This window comes from Electrophorus electricus, chromosome 13, assembly GCF_013358815.1.
Source record: "Electrophorus electricus isolate fEleEle1 chromosome 13, fEleEle1.pri, whole genome shotgun sequence".
In the NCBI taxonomy this organism is placed as follows: Eukaryota; Metazoa; Chordata; class Actinopteri; order Gymnotiformes; family Gymnotidae; genus Electrophorus; species Electrophorus electricus.
The window spans coordinates 128565-148564 of record NC_049547.1 but is presented as its reverse complement, the minus strand read 5'-3'; the positions used below and the strand labels follow the sequence as shown (position 1 = coordinate 148564).

The 20000-nt window shown below is 46.1% G+C and overlaps 1 protein-coding gene across 1 annotated transcript in view; it reads left to right on the top strand.

The window, feature by feature from the left end:
- Nucleotides 1–20000, top strand: part of ltbp1 (latent transforming growth factor beta binding protein 1) — a 124007-nt gene that overhangs the window by 73558 nt on the left and 30449 nt on the right. Inside the window, 8 exon segments of the mRNA XM_035532542.1 lie at nt 1154–1360; nt 1795–2108; nt 4780–4882; nt 7946–8005; nt 13107–13229; nt 15768–15935; nt 17295–17511; nt 17513–17591. Coding sequence (XP_035388435.1) covers nt 1154–1360; nt 1795–2108; nt 4780–4882; nt 7946–8005; nt 13107–13229; nt 15768–15935; nt 17295–17511; nt 17513–17591 — 1271 coding nt within the window.

Below are 20000 nucleotides of genomic sequence, written 5' to 3'. Positions count from 1 at the left end.
CTCTCTGTCTCGCTCTCTCTCTTTCTCGCTCTCTCTCTGTCTCTCCCTCTCTCTGTCGCACTCTCTCTGTCTCTCCCTCTCTCTGTCTCGCTCTCTTGTGCTCTCTCTCTTTCTACATTTTGGGATTTGTGGGAGCTATGGCTCAGAATGTCTCCTGAACAATGGAATCTTTGTTCTGACGGGTAACAGGGTTTTCTGTGCATCTGTGTGTGTGTGTGTGTGTGTGTGTGTGTGTTTGTATTTCTGTTTATTTCTGGCATGCATTTTATGTGTTTGTTTGCTGAGAGCTTCCAGACCTCCACCAGCAGGTATCCAGAAACAGGAGACAGAAAGGTGGGTGCCAGCCAGACCCACTACACCAGACCCAAACGTCAAACACAGCAGGAACGCACCAGTTGTTTTATTTACATTTACAGCACTTGGCAGACAACCTTGTGTCTCCTAGAAGAGCAGGAGTCTCGGTGGAACTACGGTCCTGCTAGCACTGCTAGTTCAGTGTCAGCCGTACTGGGAGAGGAAGTGCTAAAGTGGGGTTTCTCTGGCTATGTGCAAGGCTCATGTTCTGTGTGTGTGTGTGTGTGTGTGTGTGTGTGTGTAAAAAGCCCAAAGCTTTGGTGTGTGTTAATCAAAAAGAAATCAAAATGTATTTCTATAGGGCTTTTTATCAGATGTTGTCACAAAGCAGCTTTACAAATGTCTGAGTCCAAGCCCCCAGTGAGCGAGCCAAGAGCGACAGTGGTGAGGAAAACCACCCTAGAGCACGAGGAAGAAACCTGGAGAGGAACCAAGACTCAGAGGAGGGGCCATCCTCCTCTGATAGACAATAGTCACCACAATAGTAACAATTTTAAGAGAAAAATAACTAATAATAAAATAATAAAAAATATAACATAAAACATAAAAACATAAGCAGTTAATGTTTAGTCCAACTTTCTTGAGGTCCTAGTCTTGTCCCGGTGTGGTGAGTTACAGCAGGGGGCGGTGGCAATAGCCATGGCAACTGAGACGGGTGGAGGCTAAGTAACATCAAGACATCCCGCAAGAGAACATCCATTAATCCACTCTCATGCAGCATTACTGCGCTTGTGTGTGTGTGTGTGTGTTAATCCACTCTCATGCAGTGTTTCTGCTCGTGTGTGTGTGTGTGTTACAGTGGTTTGCCACCTGCCCTGTATGAACGGAGGGAGATGTAGTGCAAGGGATAAGTGCCAGTGTCCGCCCAACTTTACCGGAAAGTTCTGTCAGATGCCTGCTGCCCCGAATTTTCACCAGGGGCAGCAGACAGTGGTGAACAACCAGGGCGGTCAGGTGCACTCCACACACACGCTGCCACTCACCTTCAGATCTGGACAGAACCAGGGTAAGTGAGCCTCTCTCTCACACACCTGCTGACAGTCAGCTGCTCCCCTTCTGTGTCCCAACAACAAGGACCTGTCTCCTGCAGTAGATGATGTGAGAAACTTCGTTCTCTCTCTGTTTTTACACCTGAACCTAATTCACCTCGGACAGGTGTTACACTCACCTGCATGTGCATGCAGACAGATGCTGATCAACTCACACTTGACAGGACTGGCCTTGAAATCTGTGCATCTACCTCCCTTTCACAGAGAGAGAGACAGAGAGAGAGTCTCTCCCTCTATCTCCCTCTCTCTCTGTCTCCCTCCCTTTGTCTCACTCGCTCTCTCTGTCTCTCTCCCTCTCTCTCTCTCTCTCTCTCTCTCTCTCTCTCCCTCTCTCTCTCTCTCTCTCTCTCTCTCTCTCTCTTTCTCCCCTTCCCACTGCTCCTATCTGCAGGTATCGTGAACATTCATGTGAAACATCCTCCAGAAGCTTCTGTGCAGATCCACCAGGTGTCTGAGGTGGACGACGGTGGTATGGGTGGTGCTGGCAGCCAGGAGGCGGGCTCTAAGGGGGCAGGCTCTCAGGGGGTGGGCTCTCAGGCAGGCCACTCCTACTCCTACCACATGGTTGAGAGCAGCAGCTCCAACAGACAGAAGATCCAAAACCAAGGTCACAGCGTCCTGTATCCGCAGGCCTTCCCACACTACCCGCCCCTCACCTCTAAGAGTCAGCTGGGACGCTGTTTCCAGGAGACCACTGGCACGCAGGTGCGCGTGCGCGCGCGCGTGTGTGTGTGTGTGTGTGTGTGTGTGTTCGTGTGTGTGTGTGTCTGGTAGTATGGTTTTAATGAGTATACTGATGGAATTACTTTTTTGTGTGTGTGGCTGTGTGTAGCATATTTATCTGTATGTCTGATTTCGTTTTTTTTTTTAAAGCCTGTCTAAGCCCTTGCTTCCAGTAGGCAGTCCAGTGTGTGGGTTCACCCCATTTGAACCCTGCCCTGCCTTAACCCTTAACCCTAAACCTTAACCTTAACCTCTAACCTCTAACCCCTAACCTAACCCTGAACCTTAACCCTATCCCTAACCCCTAACCACTAACCCAGAACAACCATTGCACCAGTCTTGGAATGTTTCTTCCCATCGGGAACCCAGCCAGCGATCCAGTGATCCCACAGGGAATGTGAAACCTACACAACCCACATACAAACATGGACACATATACACACACACACAATAAATACACACACAGACACACAGCGCTTGAGCCTTGTACATAGCCAGAGAAACCCCACTTCAGCATTTCTTCTCCCAATACTGCTGACACTGAACTAGCAGTGCTAGCAGGACCGTAGTTCCACCGAGACTCCTGCTCTTCAATATGTTTTAATCAATCTCAAAGTCGTTTCGTCCTGGTGTGCAGCTGCCCTTTGTCAATGTCCGCCAGCCCTGCTGGAAGCGGATCAGCGTAGGCTGAAGGATGGCACTTGCTTGCCACACTACGCTGATCTCAGGTCAGTGGGGACCAGGTCGTTAGCTGCGTTTGTGTCGCTCAGTATGGATGTTGTACTGCTCAACTTGAAGAGCAGGCAGCTGATTGAAGCGTTTGATCTGTGATCAGTGCTGTGTGAGGGGTCAGTCTTTTCACACCACTGCCCTCTGTTTGACTGTTTGATTGGTTTTCTGTCTGTCTCTCTCTCTCCCCCCTCTCTCTCTCTCTCTCTCACTCTCTCTCTCTCTCTCTCTCTCCCTCTCTCTCTCTCTCCCCCCCCTCTCTCTCTCTCTCTCTCCCTCTCCCTCTCTCTCTCTCTCTCCCCCCCTCTCTCTCTCTCTCTGTCTCTCTCTCTCTGGCTCTCTCTCTCTCTCCTCTCCCTCTCTCTCTCTCTCTCTCCCCCCCTCTCTCTCTCTCTCTCTCTCTCTCTCTCCCTCTCTCTCTCTCTCTCTCTCTCTGTCTCTCTCTCTCTGTCTCTCTCTCTCTCTCTCTGTCTCTCTCTCTCTCTCTGTCTCTCTCTGTCTCTCTCTCTCTCTCTCTCTCTCTGTCTCTCTCTCTGTCTCTCTCTCTCTCTCTCTCTCTCTCTCTCTCTCTCTCTCTCTCTCTCTGTGTCTCTCTCTCTCTCTCTCTCTCTCTCTCCCTCTCTCTCTCTCTCTGTCTCTCTCTCTCTCTCTCTCTCTCTCTGTCTCTCTCTCTGTCTCTCTCTCCTCTCTCTCTCTCTCTCTCTCTCTCTCTCTCTCTCTCCCTCTCTCTCTGTCTCTCTCTCTCTCTCCCCCCCCCTCTCTCTCTCTCTGTCTCTCTCTCTCTCTGTCTCTCTCTCTCTCTCTCTCTCTCTCCCTCTCTCTCTCTCTCTCTCTCTCTCTCTCTCTCTCTCTCTCTCTCCCTCTCTCTCTCTCTCTCTGTCTCTCTCTCTCCCTCTCTCTCTCTCTGTCTCTCTCTCTCTCTCTCTCTCTCTCTCTCTCTGTCTCTCTCTCTCTCTCTCTCTGTCTCTCTCTCTTTCTCTTTTTCATCATCTGCCATTTTGAAGCGTCCATTCCTGCTTACTGTTAATAGCTTTCAAACTTGCCTGACGCACAAATTTCATAGGAGCAAGTATTAACAGATGAAGGAGAAAATTAAATGCCAGAGGGATGGAGATGAGTGTCAGACACTCCACAGTGCCACTGGGCTTTGCCTTTTACCTGAACATCTCCAGCAGAAAAGTCATGACAGGTGGTCTGTCTGGGGCCTGTTTTCTGCTGGGGACTCTGCTGAACTCTTTTGAATTCTCTTTCTCTGCTTGCCATTTTTGGAATACGTGAAAATGATGAATGAGTTCAAATGTTTTATTCAGAGTTGACATGAAAATAAGGGTTAGGGTTAACTACTGTTAGGGTTGGCTAGGGTTAGGGTTAGCTAGCATTAGGATAGCTAGGATTAAGGTTAGTTGGTATTAGGGTTTGTTAGAGTTAGCTAGTGTTCGGATTTGTTGGGGTTAGTTGGTGTTAGGGTAATATAGTGTTAGGTTTAGCTAGTGTTAAGATTTGTGAGGGTTAGTTGGTGTTGGGTTTAGCTAGTGTTGGGATTTGTTGGGTGGTGTAGGTATGGCTGGGAGGTGTTGGGTGGTGTAGGTATGGCTGGGTGGTGTAGGTATGGTCCTGACTGTCTTCCTTTCTGTTGAGACACAGTTGTCTTGTTGACATGCTGACTTGCTTATGCCTTTGTCTGTATATATTAATATAGACATGTTTTTATATTTTTATATATATATATATATATATATATATATATATATAAATTAATTTACATACCTGCATCAGTGAGAGATTATGTGTAGCAGATATGTATGCCTTAAAAGTGCGTGCGTGCGTGCCTGTGCGTGTATGTGCGTGTGTGTGTGTGCGTGCGTGCGTGCCTGTGCGTGCCTGTGTGTGTGCCTGTGTGTGTGTGTGTATGTGTGTGTTGCAGTGTGGGAAAGCCCTCCCTGGTCTGTCTAAGCAGGAAGATTGCTGTGGGACAGTCGGCACATCATGGGGATTCCACAAGTGCCTGAAGTGTCCCAGGAAGCCATGTAAGCGTACGCGAGCACACACACACAAACACGCACACATGCACATACACACACAAACGCATATACACGCACACACACACACACAGGCACACGCATGCACACACGCACATGCACACACACACACACACACGCGCACACACACACACACACACAGCATCCTGGAACTAAAGGTTTTATGTGCGTGGCCCCAGCCTGCTTGTGTGAGGATTTCAATGTTAGTTCACAGTGTTAGTTTAACTTTCACAGCCTGTCAATGTCTGTGTTGAAGACCAGATAGAACAGAATGGCGTAGACAACACTGACAGCGTGTTGTGCTTGATAAAATGCTTCTCTCTGTGGTGAGCTGGAGTTTGTAGTGTACGGAGTGTGTGTGTGTGTCTGTGTGTGTGTCTGTGTCTGTGTGTGTGTGTGTGTGTCTGTGTGTGTGTGTGTGTGTGTGTGTGTGTCTGTGTGTGTGTGTGTCTGTGTGTGTCTGTGTGTGTGTGTGTGTGTGTGTGTCTGTGTGTGTGTGTGTGTCTGTTTGGTGTGTGTGTGTGTGAAAGTGTGTGTGTGTGTGTTTGTGTCTGTGTCTTTGTGTCTGTGTGTGTGTGTGTGTCTGTGTGTGTGTGTCTGTGTGTGTGTGTGTCTGTGTGTGTGTGTGTGTCTCTGTGTGTGTGTGTGTGTGTGAGAAAGTGTGTGTGTTTGTGTCTGTGTCTGTGTGTGTGTTTGTGTCTGTGTCTGTGTGTGTGTGTCTGTGAGTGTGTGTGTGTGTGTGTGTGTGTGTGTGTGTCTGTGTGTGTGTGTGTGTGTGTGAGAGTGTGTGTGTCTGTGTATGTGTGTGTGTGTGTGTGTGTGTGTGTGAGAGTGTGTGTGTGTGCGTCTGTGTCTGTCTGTGTCTGTGTGTGTGTGTGTGTGAGAGTGTGTGTGTGTGCGTGTGTGCGTCTGTGTCTGTCTGTGTCTGTGTGTGTCTGTGTGTGTGTGTCTGTGTGTGTGTGTAGGATGAATAAGGGAAAACACACTCTCCACTCCACCATAAAGGCAAAGCACTCCCAGCTGGGGAGAAGACACCACTCACATGCCATGTGGTTTTGATTTGGGAGAGAGGAGAGGATGACTCTCACCACACTGACAGCCGAGCAAAGGCAAACCAGACGCACGAGAGAGTGGGCCAACTCCAGGGAAAGTTGTAAAAGCTTTGATACGCTCTCTCTTGCTCTCTGTCTCACACACACACACACACACACACACACACACACACACACACACACCATGTAAATCACGTCGTATTCCTCTCTGCTGAGTTACTCTGGAGCTCTAAGCCTGGCAGTCCTCCTGTTCCTCTCACACTCTGTTCACCCGCTGGTGCCACATGGTCCCACATGTTCAGACCATATATGGGCAGAATCTCAGTTTCTACATCCTCACACACTTCATAGGGCCACAGATCATATTTTTCAACATTATTTTCTTAACCTTTGTATTTTAGACATGAGTAAGGGTGTCTTTTAACACCCCACGGCTTTGCCTTTCGGAGGAAGGATTTGCCTCAGTAAAGATGTAGTCTGTATTAACCAACCGCGTGAAATAACAATTTACACACTGGAACTGGCTAGAAGAGTTGAAAAGGGGAATTTGCACAGTCATGGCCTTCAGAAGGATCACCCATGTTCATGGAGAAGATGGAGAACACTGTGACAATGTGAAAACTCAAAATAGGGGACAGGAAGGACTCTCAGTGTTCTTCCTGTTCCTGTGGGTAGGTCCTTTTGCCCAGCTCCGAGTGGTTGAATGTTGTACTTCGTACTCCTGGTTTCTTGGTTCCCCTGAACTTCACATTCTTGTGTTTATTCTGCTCTATCTTGTCTGAGGTTAAAAGAAGAGACTGAGTAAAGGACCCAGACTCTCTGGGAATTTCTACCCCCCCCCCCCCTTTTTCTCTCTCTCCTCCGATCCCTGGAAGCACAACAGTGAAAGCACCATTCACTTTCTCAGTGTCTCCTAAGGTGTAACTGAAATTGCATCTCCACATAAATATGGCCCCTTTTCTTTTCTCATTCTTTCTTTCATCACGGTTCTTGGACACAAAGTTGAGTATGTTGGCCAGAAACGCTGAACAGAAGTCTAAATCTGTACCTTGTTTTGCTGGACTCAGTGATGATATTTTGGACCATAAATAGCTTGCTAGTTCCTATTCCACACTAAACCACACCTGCCCTCCCAGTGAGGACAGAGGAATCTTAAATTTGCAGGCAAGATGGTGTGTACACTGGCATATGATGTAGAGAGAGAGAGAGAGAGAGAGAGCATGTGTGTGTGTATGTGTGTGTGTGTGTGTGTGTACACTGGCATATGAAGAGAGAGTGTGTGTGTGTGTGTGTGTGTGTGTGTGTGTGTGTGTGTGTGTACTGACATATGATAGAGAGAGCGTGTGTGTGTACAATGGCATATGAGGGCATATGCCACATACAAGGGAAGGGTGTCTCAGTGGTGTGTGCGTGTGTGTGTGTGTGTGTGTGTGTGTGTGTGTGTGTGTGTGTGTTTTATCTCAGTGGTTAAGGTACTTAAAACTCTCATAAGGCAGTGGGAGCTCAGTGGTGAAGGTACTCCACTAGTAATCAGAAGGTTGCTGGTTCAAGTCCCACCACTACTGGGTTTCCACTGTTGGGCCCCTGAACAAAACCCTTAACCCTCCATTGCTCAAATTGTGCTCAGTCAGACTTGTAAATCACTTTGGATAAAAGTGTAAAATGAATGTAAATATGACAGAGAGTGCATGTACGTGTAGTTCCAAATCGCTTTGTTTCTCTTGCTCTCTCTTAGTTTTCCTTCTGTTAGTTCAATGCTTCATTTCACACTTACATGTACATGTATCCAGAACATTCCTGTGCTGGTTTTAGTCATTCCATTGTAATCCTGTAAATAAACAGCGTAATCTTGTAAATAAACAGCATAATCCTGTAAATAGTGTAATCCTGTAAATAAACAACATAATCTTGTAATTAAACAGCATCATTTTGTAAATAAACAGTGTAATCCTGTAAATAAACAGGTCCTTCTGTTCTGTCCTCCTTTTCTTTCCTGAAGCGTTTGCTCTGTTCGAGTGCCCCCCGGGTTATAAGAGGTTCAACAGAACTCGCTGCATTGGTAAGAGTGAACTCTCTCCCTACACCTCTGTCTTTGTGTGTGTGTGTGTGGGGGGGGCCTGTGAGTTTGTGTGAGTGTGGGTTCTGTTGTTGTAGTTACTGTTGAAGGTGATGAGTGTTAAAAAACATGATTTTCCACTTTTTCTGTGCACAGTGCCCCCTGCTGGGCCTTGAGTCATACTGTCAGGCATTACATTTCTATCCTCAAACCGCCATTGTTAAGTCAGAGGAAATCCATCACACTGATGTCCTGCTTTAGGCCCCAAACCTCAGACAGAGGAGGGGGTGATGAAAGAGTGGATGAAAGACAGAAAAGAGAGAAGCAAGAGAGAGAATGATGGTAAGAGACAGAGACAGTGAAAAGGAGCAGAAGAGAGACAGGTGGCATATTTGATCGATCTCTGTAATCTGAGTTGTGTTTGGGTAGGATGGTGAGAGATTAATTTAATATGTGAGTACTGGCAGTGAAGACAAGAGACTTCAGAGCACTGATCCTCCATCATACAACCCAGCCCCTGAGAGAGAGAGAGAGAGAGAGAGAGAGAGAGAGAGAGAGAGAGAGAGAGAGGCAGACACAGAGAGAGAGAGAGAGAGAGAGAGAGAGAGAGAGAGAGAGAGAGGCAGACAGAGAGAGAGAGAGAGAGAGGGAGGGAGGGAGGGAGAGAGAGAGGTAGTACCCCTGAGCTACAAAGGGCAGTACTCAAATCATTCAACCTGGTATTGAATTCAGGCTGTTCAGTCTACATCCCCTGGACTCACCAGTCAAGACCGAGGATGGTCATTTCTTGCTCTGGACCTGCTGGAGGACTAGTATGAGAACTGGGCCCTGGCAATAACCCTAAAAGAGACAAACATTGTGATCTTCCAATAGATCTTCCAATGGTTCTGAAAGCCACAGGACTGCTGCCTGTTTGGAAGTGCTAAAGAAGGGGCAGATGAGGGGGTTAGGAGGCAGGAGTGTGGAAAAGCTCCACAAACCCCAACTCTAACTCTTCACTGACAGGATTGGCTGTGATTGGCTAGTCAATCAATCTACCTTGACCTGTGTTTGTGTTTTCAGATATAGAGCTTTTACTCTGGATTAGTTTTTTGTAGATTTTAGTTCTAGTTTTAGATTAATCTCACTAGTTTAATGGAGCTAGAATCAGTGATAGTTATAGATAAATCCCCCACTGACACCCGTGCAGACTGGTAACTGGTCTGCTAGCTGAGCAGTTCCTACTCCCTGCACACTGTACATGGTGTCACTATACACTACATAACTACCCTTTAACCCCATAACTATGTATGCCATGTCTGCCTTCATCCTGACCATCACATCAAACAATGCTAAACTTGACTCAGATCTGAAAAAATCCCAGAAAACTCTTCCACTCACACCAAACTCTGTTGTTCCTTTGGAAGCCGTATGGCTCTCATTCCCCGCTCCGTGTCTACCAGGTCAGGCTGATGTGCTCCCTGCTGGCCTGGAGAGGATGTCCAGGGGGCAGCAGCGCTAACAGAGTGCAGGGAAAACCCATCCTGGGGTACTAGGACCTGATGGTGCTTGGGCCCCCTGAAGCCACTCCTGCTCTTAGCCAGGAGAGAGAGCAGGGCGCATGGCCACACTGTGCGGCTGTGTGCCGGGTTCAGGTCTGAGGGGGAATCACAGAGGGTTTAAACATTTGGAAAGCCCAGTTTTAGTGCGCGTGTGTGTGTGTGTGTGTGTGTGTGTGTGTGTGTGTGTGTGTGTGTGTGTGTGTGTGTGTGTGTGTGCGAGGAGAGGAGAGGAGAGGAGAGGAGAGGAGAGGAGAGGTTATTGCCTGTGCAGGAGTGTCAAGGTCTGTGCATTTTCTCCCAGGCCTGAAGAAATTGAGTGTGACTGTACACTGCAGTGGGTGGAATTCCACAAAGGTGTATGGAGGGCCGTTTAGAGTGAAATCAGCGAAACTCTTGCACACACGCACATTACTTGCACATACCTATTAAACAATTGTGCATAAATATGAAACATTTTCACATAACTAATCTACTACTTACATTTGCGTAAGATAACTTACACTTGCATATATCCACACATGCACATTCATTCACTGGTGTGTAAACAGACAGTTTAACTATCCACCAACATTTTGTACAACTCATAATATCGCTGTCGATTGCGCCCATGATCCAATTTAACATGGGATCATATTACTCTGTAGTTGGATTTGGGATTTTATTAGCACGGAAGCGTTTAACTTTTTTGGAATTGATCTATGGATGTTTGACACAGACAACATTTTGGTCTCCCACCAGTAGAAAACACTTCATTATCTCATGAGAATTTTAAGCAAATGTTTTAACAGCGAGAACTATGTTCAGATATTTAACGTTCAAATGTTCCAGCATTAACTGAATTAGAAATTATAAGATTATACCTATGTAGCCTGTAGCCCTGCTGGTAACGACTTGGCTATTTCATACCATTAGGGTACATGTTAACTTCTCAGTATCCTCCAATTAGCCTACAGTATGTGAGAAAATATTCAGAACACATATCTCGTCATCATTTATTAGAATACACTCACAATATCAATGACATTCCTTCTAAATATTGGCTAAGATAACGTAACACATAATCTTATCATTTCTAATATTAGCCATGTCCGATCATTAACCCGTAATCTTAAATTAATTTTCAAATTTCCATAAGTGATCAGGAGTTCTTATACCATAAGGACATGTAGCTTGTTTACAATGAAACAATAATCAGACCACACCTTATCTAACAATCATCTACACCTTATTTTCATGAGCATGCTGTACACATGTTAAATATCTGCCTTCCTGTTACAATGAAATGACTTCTGGACGCACTGAAAACTGCTTTACACACACCCTACATACATGCACACAAGCCTAGTTAAACTCTCTGTTTATGCACCAGTGAATGAAGTGTAAGTTATCATACGCAAATGTTAAGTAGTAGATTATTTATGTGAAAATGTTTCATATTTATGCGCAAGTGTTTCATATTTATGTGTATGTATTTCATAGGTATGTGTGAGTGTTTCATAGGTATGTGTGATTGTTTCATAGATATATGTGAGTGTTTCATAGGTATGTGTGTGTTTCATAGGTGTGTGAGTGTTTCATAGGTGTGTGTGTTTCATAGATATGTGTGAGTGTTTCATAGGTATGTGTGATTTTCATAGATATGTGTGTGTTTCATAGGTATGGGTGTGTTTCATAGGTGTGTGAGTGTTTCATAGGTGTGTGATTTTCATAGATATGTGTGTTTCATAGGTATGTGTGTGTTTCATAGGTGTGTGAGTGTTTCATAGGTGTGTGTGTTTCATAGATATCTGTGAGTGTTTCATAGGTATGTGTGAGTGTTTCATAGGTATGTGAGTGTTTAGTAGGTATGTGTGAGTGTTTCATAGGTATGTGTGCGTGTTTAGTAGGTATGTGTGAGTGTTTAGTAGGTATGTGTGAGTGTTTAGTAGGTATGTGTGAGTGTTTCATAGGTATGTGTGCATGTTTAGTCGGTATGTGTGAGTGTTTCATAGGTATGTGTGAGTGTTTCATAGGTATGTGTGAGTGTTTAGTAGGTATGTGTGAGTGTTTCATAGGTATGTGTGAGTGTTTAGTAGGTATGTGTGAGTGTTTAGTAGGTATGTGTGAGTGTTTCATAGGTATGTGTGAGTGTTTAGTAGGTATGTGTGAGTGTTTCATAGGTATGTGTGAGTGTTTAGTAGGTATGTGTGAGTGTTTAGTAGGTATGTGTGAGTGTTTCATAGGTATAAGTAGTATGCATGTGAGCAAGTGTTTCACTGATTTCACCTCAAACAGCCCCCATACAGGTGTTGTCAGTGTCCTCTGTGTTTAGAAAGACTTTCCCTTCACACACACGCATGTGATGCACAAGACGTGACACCACGTGTTCACAAAAAAAAACAAAAACTAATGGAGTACTGTAGAGTGACAGATTCACACTTGGAACGACACACACACACACACACACACACACACATATAGAGACAAACACACAAACACACCCAGAGACAAACACACACACATACATGCAGACACACACAGAGACACACACACACACACACACACACACACACACACACACACACACACACGCACAGACAAACAAACACACACACACACTGTTTGACTGTGCTTGCTTCTTATTTCACTGATGTGCTTTATGACGCCTTTGGTAATTTTGGCAGAGGACATTGATTGACAGCTTGTGTGGGCGTGGCCTGGGAGGTGCTGGGTTAGAGGTGATGGAGCACCTGTAGGAACAAGCTTGAGCTCGATGATGATGATGATGATGAAGAAGACATTAACATGGTAGAGCAGTGTGTGTTGGAGAAGTGTCATTTCGACACAAGCCAGATAACACAAGGGAGAGAACTCAAGTACATGATGTCACTCTGAACCCACTGGCCTCACAAAACCGAGCGCATGTCTAAGTGAGTGTGTGGGAGTGTGTGCATGTGTGTGTGTCTGTGTTTGTGTGTATGTTGTACTGTAGGGTGGTGTGTGTGTCTGTGTTGTACTGTAGGGTGGTGTGTGTTTGTGTGTGTTGTACTGTAGGGTGGTGTGTGTGCGTTGTACTGTAGGGGTGGCATGTGTGTATGTTGTACTGTAGGGTGGTGTGTGTGTGTGTGTGTATGTGTGTGTGTGTGTGTGTGTGTGTTGTACTGTAGTTGTGTGTGTGTGTGTGTTCTGTAGTGGTGTGTGTGTGTTATACCGTAGGTGGTGTTTGTGTGTGTGTGTGTGTGTGTGTGTGTGTGTGTGTTTGTTATACTGTAGGGGTGATGTGTGTGTTGTACCGTAGGGTGGTGTTTTTGTGTGTGTGTGTGTGTGTGTGTGTGTGTGTGTGTGTGTGTATTGTACTGTAGGGTGATAGGGTGGTGTGTGTGTTTGTGTGTGTGTGTGTGTGTCTGTGTGTGTGTGTTGTATGGTAGGGTGGTGTGTGACTGTGAGAGATAGAGATTGGTAATACGAAGATTTATTTTTATTTTGCTCTCCACAAATGCCCCTGAGAAGTGTTGCATGGATCAGTCTACTGTAGAACTGTACACATGCTGCTGACCCTGCTGTTGCCTGTATATCCCTCTCAGATGTGGATGAGTGCCAGCTGCAGGGGGCATGTCCCAACGGTAACTGCATCAACACCATGGGCAGCTACAGGTGTTTATGTAACCATGGCTTCATTCCGGATCGCACGCTGACTGCCTGCTACCGTGAGTTCACCTCCCTCTCCTCCTCTCTCCTCTCCTCTCAGATCTATTCTGTCTGTTTTTCATGTCTACTGTTTATATGCTTGCACAAACATGATTGTTCTGGTTATTAAATAATTACTATATGGTGTTTGCGCACATACATTCACCCACACACTATTACATACAGACAAACCTTTCTTAAAGCATCTGGTTCCTCTCTTTCTTGGCTGGCATCAGCCTTGTGTTGTGCGTGTGACGGAGTCTGCCGTGTGGATTCCTGAAGACGGGGTTATGGAGTTCAAACCCATCAAACGCTAACACATGACTGTCCAAGAAACAGTGGCAGTAGTCTTGGCACAGTAACCTTCTGTGTGAGGAGATATTCTATCACAAGGCAGTCAAACAGACGCCAGGTCTCTGCATGAACATGAACGCATGCGCGCACGCATCCACACACACACACACACACACACACACACACGGCAGTAACCTGAGGAAGTTCTCAGTGTCTCGCAGATGAATATTAAAGGTAGCAGATGTTAACAGACTGGTGAGAGTGGTTTATAATTTCAGCTGTCGGGAGCCTTCGCTCAACAAGGATGAAGGAAGCGTTTCACGTTTTCTACTTTGAGCTTTGACTGAGTGTGTGTGCATGTCTGTGTTTGTGTCTATGTGTCTGTGTATAACACACCCTCTGTGTCTGTGTATGTGTATATATAACACACTCTCTACTTTGAGTGTGTCTGTGTGTGTGTGTGTGTATAACACACCCTCTACTTTAAGTGTGTCTGTGTGTGTATAGCACACCCTTTACTTTGAGTGTGTGTCTGTGTGTATAACACACCCTCTACTTTGAGTGTCTCTGTGTCTGTGTGTGTATAACACACCCTCTACTTTGAGTGTGTGTCTGTGTGTGTATAACACACCCTCTACTTTGAGTGTGTCTTTCTTTGTGTATATAACACACCCTCTATTTTGACTGTGTCTCTCTGTGTATGTATAACACACTCTACTTTGAGTGTTTTCAACACCTCTGTACTGAAATAGAGCTAAATTATCCTCCACTCTAATAAAGAAGAAATAAAGAACTAATTCTTAAAGCTGTAAGAAAGTTGAAGCTTTTCTGTAGTTGATCTTCACCACGTGTTGTTAACCTCACTATCCGTGATGGATTTAACTTGGGCCTTTTCACATTGGAAACCATTTCCAAACTGTCAAATTGAGAATTCTCTCCCTAGATTAGATTAGATCAGATCAGATCAATGTTATATGTATAAAGTGCTATGGAGGGTGTGAATGTCTGTAAGTTGTAATAGCTACAATAAAATATTGTAAAGTGCACTGCAGATCCAAACCACTGAAGTTCATTGTTTCAAATGTCTCACTGTCCAAAGCTCATTGGCTCAGTTAAGTGCATGGCTGCAGCTGGTTGGCCAAGGCAGGAGCAGATCCTGCATTGGTTTTCTTTAGGGAAAACACTAAAGTGTATTGTGCTCTGGTCCACTGGCACTCTGTGAAAGGCTGTGAGAGGCATTTGAAGACAGCTGATCTAAAACAGACATGCGTGTTTGTATCTTCAGTGGGTTTAAATGCAAAATCAGACCCTACCTCTCCACTTCCTGTCCTCTGCCCCACGGGCTGTCCCTGTGCCACATTGCTCGCCTTGTTGGCTGAACTTGGGCACTGGTTTGCCTTCTGTGCTTGTAAAGGAATTGACCCTAACCTCAATATTACAGACATGACATACCAGTAACGTTACTAACTTTAATGAGATGTTTTGTTTTGTTTGGTATTAATAACACTGTGTGTGTGCCAATGGGTAACGCTGTCTGTGTTTGTGCATGCTTGCTGAATGTGTGCTATGGCTTGCCTCGCCCTACTGGGGTCTTGGTGCAGTTCTCATAATGCGTTCTGTGTGCTGCTTTGAGAGTCTCTTCTCAGTGTCTTTGTGATCACATGATCTCATTGTCTTCTCTAAACCTCGGGCGCCGCAGGACATGGAACATTCTGTATGTTACTGTAGCTCCCTGTAGCTCTTCCCTAGCTTTAGCACCCTGTAGTTGTAACTCCCTGTAGCTGTTCCCTAGCTGTAGCTCACTTTAGCTGTAGCTCCCTGTAGCTGTTCCCTAGCTGTAGCTCCCTGTAGCTGTTCCCTAGCTGTAGATCACTTTAGCTCTTCCCTAGCTGTAGCTCCATGTAGCTGTAGCTTCCTGTAGCTGTTCCCTAGCTGTAGCTCACTTCGGCTGTTCTCTAGCTGTAGCTCCCTGTAGCCGTAGTTCACTGTAGCTATACCCTAGCTGTGGCTGTTGCCTAGCTGTAGCTCCCTGTAGCTGTTCCCTAGCTGTAGCTCGCTGTAGCTGTTCCCTAGCCAAACTAGATATTACATCAGTAGGACTATGTTCTTTACTATTGCTTTAAAGCACTGGGGCAGATGGTGAAGGGAATCTCTCTCTCCCCCTCTCTCTCCTTTCTCCATCCCTCCTTCTCTCTCTTTCTCCTCCATGTTTGTGCCACACACTGCTCCCTCCCTCCGTTTAAATCTGGCTGCTGGGTGAACAGCCGAGCTCCCCCCCGTGCCGGAGGAGAGGGCCGTCTGCTTCCGTCTGTTGAGCACAGGGCAGCAATGTCTCCACCCGGTCGGTGCCCAGCTGAGTAAGCAGCTCTGTTGTTGCAGCGTGGGGAAGGCGTGGGGTCAGCACTGTGAGCTCTGCCCACTGCCCGGCACAGGTAAGCCCCGCCCTGTTCCACCTCCTGCCCCTCCACTCAATTCATCTCTCCTCTCTCCTCTCCTCCCCTCCCCTCCCCTCTCCTCTCTGCATGTGTGTGTGTGTGTGTGTGTGTGTGTGCCACTGCTGTGCTGTGTAGATGCCTCACACCATTACAGTACTTTAGCATTGTTGCCACACATGTTCTATGTATATTCTTTCCCTGTCTGCCGTCTCTGTGTGTGTTGGGGTTTGTCACACTTTATTTGTGCACATCTAGTTTGTTTTTTTTACTTCTGTCTGATTTTTTATTTTATTTTATGCCGTATTAAGAGCGGTTACAGTGCACAGAATTTATTGTTCTCTAAAACCCCTTAAATAAACAGGTAAGAATGATTGATTGATTGATTGATTAATTATATTTATCATTTATCATTTTATAAGGGTCATCCCCTGTTTATATGCATATTTATAAAGTGACAAAAATTAATTGCAGGAATACACACACCCACACACACAAGAAGTGTGCTTCTATGCTGCATTGTAGGTGTCCTCCTGTACATGCTGGATAGTTGAGGAGCTTCACTATAGGTTGTTTGGTGGTGGTGTTTAGTGATGGTGTTTGGTGGTGGTGTTCTGTGGTGGTGTTAGGTGGTGTTCCAGTGCCCTGCTGTGTTGTATGTGGCTCCTTCTTCCTATCAGCTATAACAGAATGAAACATCTCACCTGTCTCACCACTGCTGGGAGCTTCTGTTTGGATTTATTTTAAAAAACAGCAGAAACACAGAAAGGAGAAGATCAAAGAAGGGAGTTTAAGGAGGAATGTGGGAATGTGGGGGTCATGTTAGGGATGTGGCAGGAACAAACCTGTTGCCAGAAGGATCATGTCAAGGTAGCAAATATCTTTCTCAGTTCTTCATATCATACTCATGCAGTCTGACTTCATATTATAACAGCAAACAGTGAAGGAATTCATAAAATGTGAAAGTTGAACATTTTAATTATGTCATTGTCAAAGAGATCCTCACTCTAGCCCATCACCCACTTACCGTTTATAAATAATATCAATAGATTATAATAATCCCAAATTACAACCATCTTTCTTTACATCAAGGTCTTTGTCTGCTCAGTTACTCCTGTGTGTTTGGCATCTTGTACAATATTGTGCTTGTAAAATGACCACTGCAGTTCACTACTAGAAACCAGAGGTCACTAATGGAAACTTGCCCTGTTTGATAAACTGTGTTTATGCTCCTCCTCAACAGGGCTCCGCCCCCTAGTGGAACTGACTAGGGGAAGTGAGTGAAGGGTATTTTGAAACAGCTCATGGTATTCTGTTCCTGTACTTCCTGTACGTAAGCGCCATCTTTGTGTTTCCCAGCCGCATTTAAGGAGATCTGTCCCGGAGGCATGGGCTACCATGTCACCACTCCCTACGTCTACAAGCCCAAACTTCCCCCCCCACTCCACCCCCATCGCCAGGCCATGCCCACCATCAGACACCAGGAACCCACGGCAGGAGCTCCACCTGTTCTGCTTCCCACCCTACAGCAGCCGGTGGAGGCGTTCAGCTTCACAGAGCGCCACCTACCTGTTGTCCCAGGTACGTCCGCCTGCCCCAGCACTGCTGAGAAGGCACTATAGTGCAAAGGACTGTAGGCACGAGTCAGTTATGGTGGTTGTGTGCATGTCACAGGACCAGTCATGGATGGGTTAGGCACACAGTGTTGAGTGGCTGCGATTGTGAGTGTGACCCTCCATTCAGTCCCAAGCCAACGAGAACGTGGCAGAACATCTAGACTAACCTGGCAAGACAGCTGGCAGTGACCATACCAGGCCTCAAACCTGGGCCTTCTAACTGTGTGTGTGTGTGTGTGTGTGTGTGTCTGTATGTGTCTGTGTCTGTGTGCGTGTGTGTGTGCGACCTCCCTCCCTTTCCTTCCCAGAGACACTGATCACCATCCCAGTCCCACACAGACTGGTCCTATACTCTCAGATCTCTGTTATAATGCTCACTGATCTCTAGTCAGTGTTCCAGAAACTGCTGAGTCATCAGCTATAAAGAGCTGAACCATGACAAACACCAGCCGTGAATATTACATTACTAACAGTACATCTGCAAGGGGCTTCTCTTAAAGTGTGTTTCTCTCTCTCTCTGTCTCACACACACACACACACACACACACACACACAGACACACACACAGGTTTGCTTCCACTTTCTCATTCTCTTTGTCTCACTTTATCAAATCCATCAAAGAGACAAGTTAAATTTCATCTTCTGGATCTGAAGCAACTCTTCACTTCTTCACTTGTGCTTGGTGCACAACAAGTGTACAGGACAAGACCTTTTTCTTCACATGCAAACACGTGCACACACACACACACACAGACATGCACACACACATGCACATGCATGCATACACACACCCACACATGCACACGCACAGATAGGCATGCACACATGCACACACAGACATGCATGCACACACACACACAGGTTTGCCAATAGAGCAGTTAGCACAATCTACCAGAAAGGACTTGAAGTGATTCCCAAATATTCTGTTTAATGACTGTGGATCTCAGAATCTTTTCTTCCTCTTGATCAAAGTGAACCACACAGTTGTCTTCCAGGAAGACGTCATGTGGCTGAAATACAAATGACGTCTCGACCTTAAGCAGAAAGCTTAGCGGCCTAGCCACGTACTTTTATTATTATATTACACTTGTGTAATATTTGAGTGTCACTTTTACTCTCCACACTATATTAACTACATTCATAACATAACTATATTCTTACCTGCTGCTGAATTAAACGCAGGAAGTCTTACATGTGGGGTCTGGTTTCTTTAGTCCTGGACTCAGTTAGCACTTCCAGTGGTGACTCGACATTGAAATTCTTTTTAGTCTAAGATTAGGTTTAGTCTGAGTTTGTTAAACTGGCCCAAATCTGAATACCTACTTGGGTCATTCTGACCGTGTAATGTGGGTGTATCCAGTCTGCTGTCTGTGAGAGGTCTGACGTGTTTGTTCTGTTTTGTGTGGTTATGGCGTGCAGTAGCCACAATGACCCCGGAGCAGGTAGGTTGGGTTCTGTTTTCCTGCTGAAGCCATCTGCGCATGCACAGCGCTGAACCAACAATGCATGCAGCGATGAGGCAGCGCTGAGCCAGCGATGCATGCAGCGATGAGGCAGCGATGAAGCAGCGCTGAGCCAGCGATGCATGCAGCGATGAGGCAACACTGAAGCAGACAGCAGCCACACAGCAGGGCTCCACGCAGCGCTGCTGATGATAAGAGCAGTGGCTTGACAAGCATGAGGGAGCCATGCTAAACACTCAGCATTCTGTGTGTGTGTGTGTGTGTGTCTCTGTGTGTGTGTGTGTGTGTGTGCATGTGTGTTTGGGGGTTTGGGTGTGTGTGTTTGGGGGTGTGTGTGTGTCCATGTGCTTGGGTGTGTGCGTGTTTGCTTGGGTGTGTGCGCGTGTGTGTGTTTGTGCACGTATGTTTGGGTGTGTGTGTGTGTCTCTGTGTGTGGGTGTGTGTGTGCATGTGTGTTTGGGTATGTGTGTTTGTGTGTGTATTTGGGTGTGTGCACGCGTGTGTGTGTGTTTGGGGCTGCGTGTGTGTGTTTGTGCGCGTATGTTTGGGGGGGTGTGTTTGGGTGTGTGCGCATGTGTGTTTGGGTGTATGCGTGTGTGTGTGTTTGGGTGTGTGTGTGTGTGTGTGTGTGTGTGTGTGTGTGTGTTTGGGTGTTAAGCTTTACTGTGCCATAACTCCTGCCACACCCTCACACTGGGGCGGGGCTCTCTGGCCTGCACTGCCCCTTCCCACAACCCGCTGCTCCAGCATGAGCTCTGCGCATGTTAGAGAAACGGAGAAGAAGGACAGAGAGAAAGACAGACAGACAGAGAGAGAGAGAGAGACAGACAGACAGACAGAGAGAGAGAGAGACAGAGAGAGAGAGAGACAGACGCAGCCTCTACCGCTTGCTCTCTTGCATTACCCATGTACACATATACCTCGATCAGTAGTTTTACACTGTGTGTGTGTGTGTGTGTGTGTGTGTGTGTGTGTGTGTGTGTGTC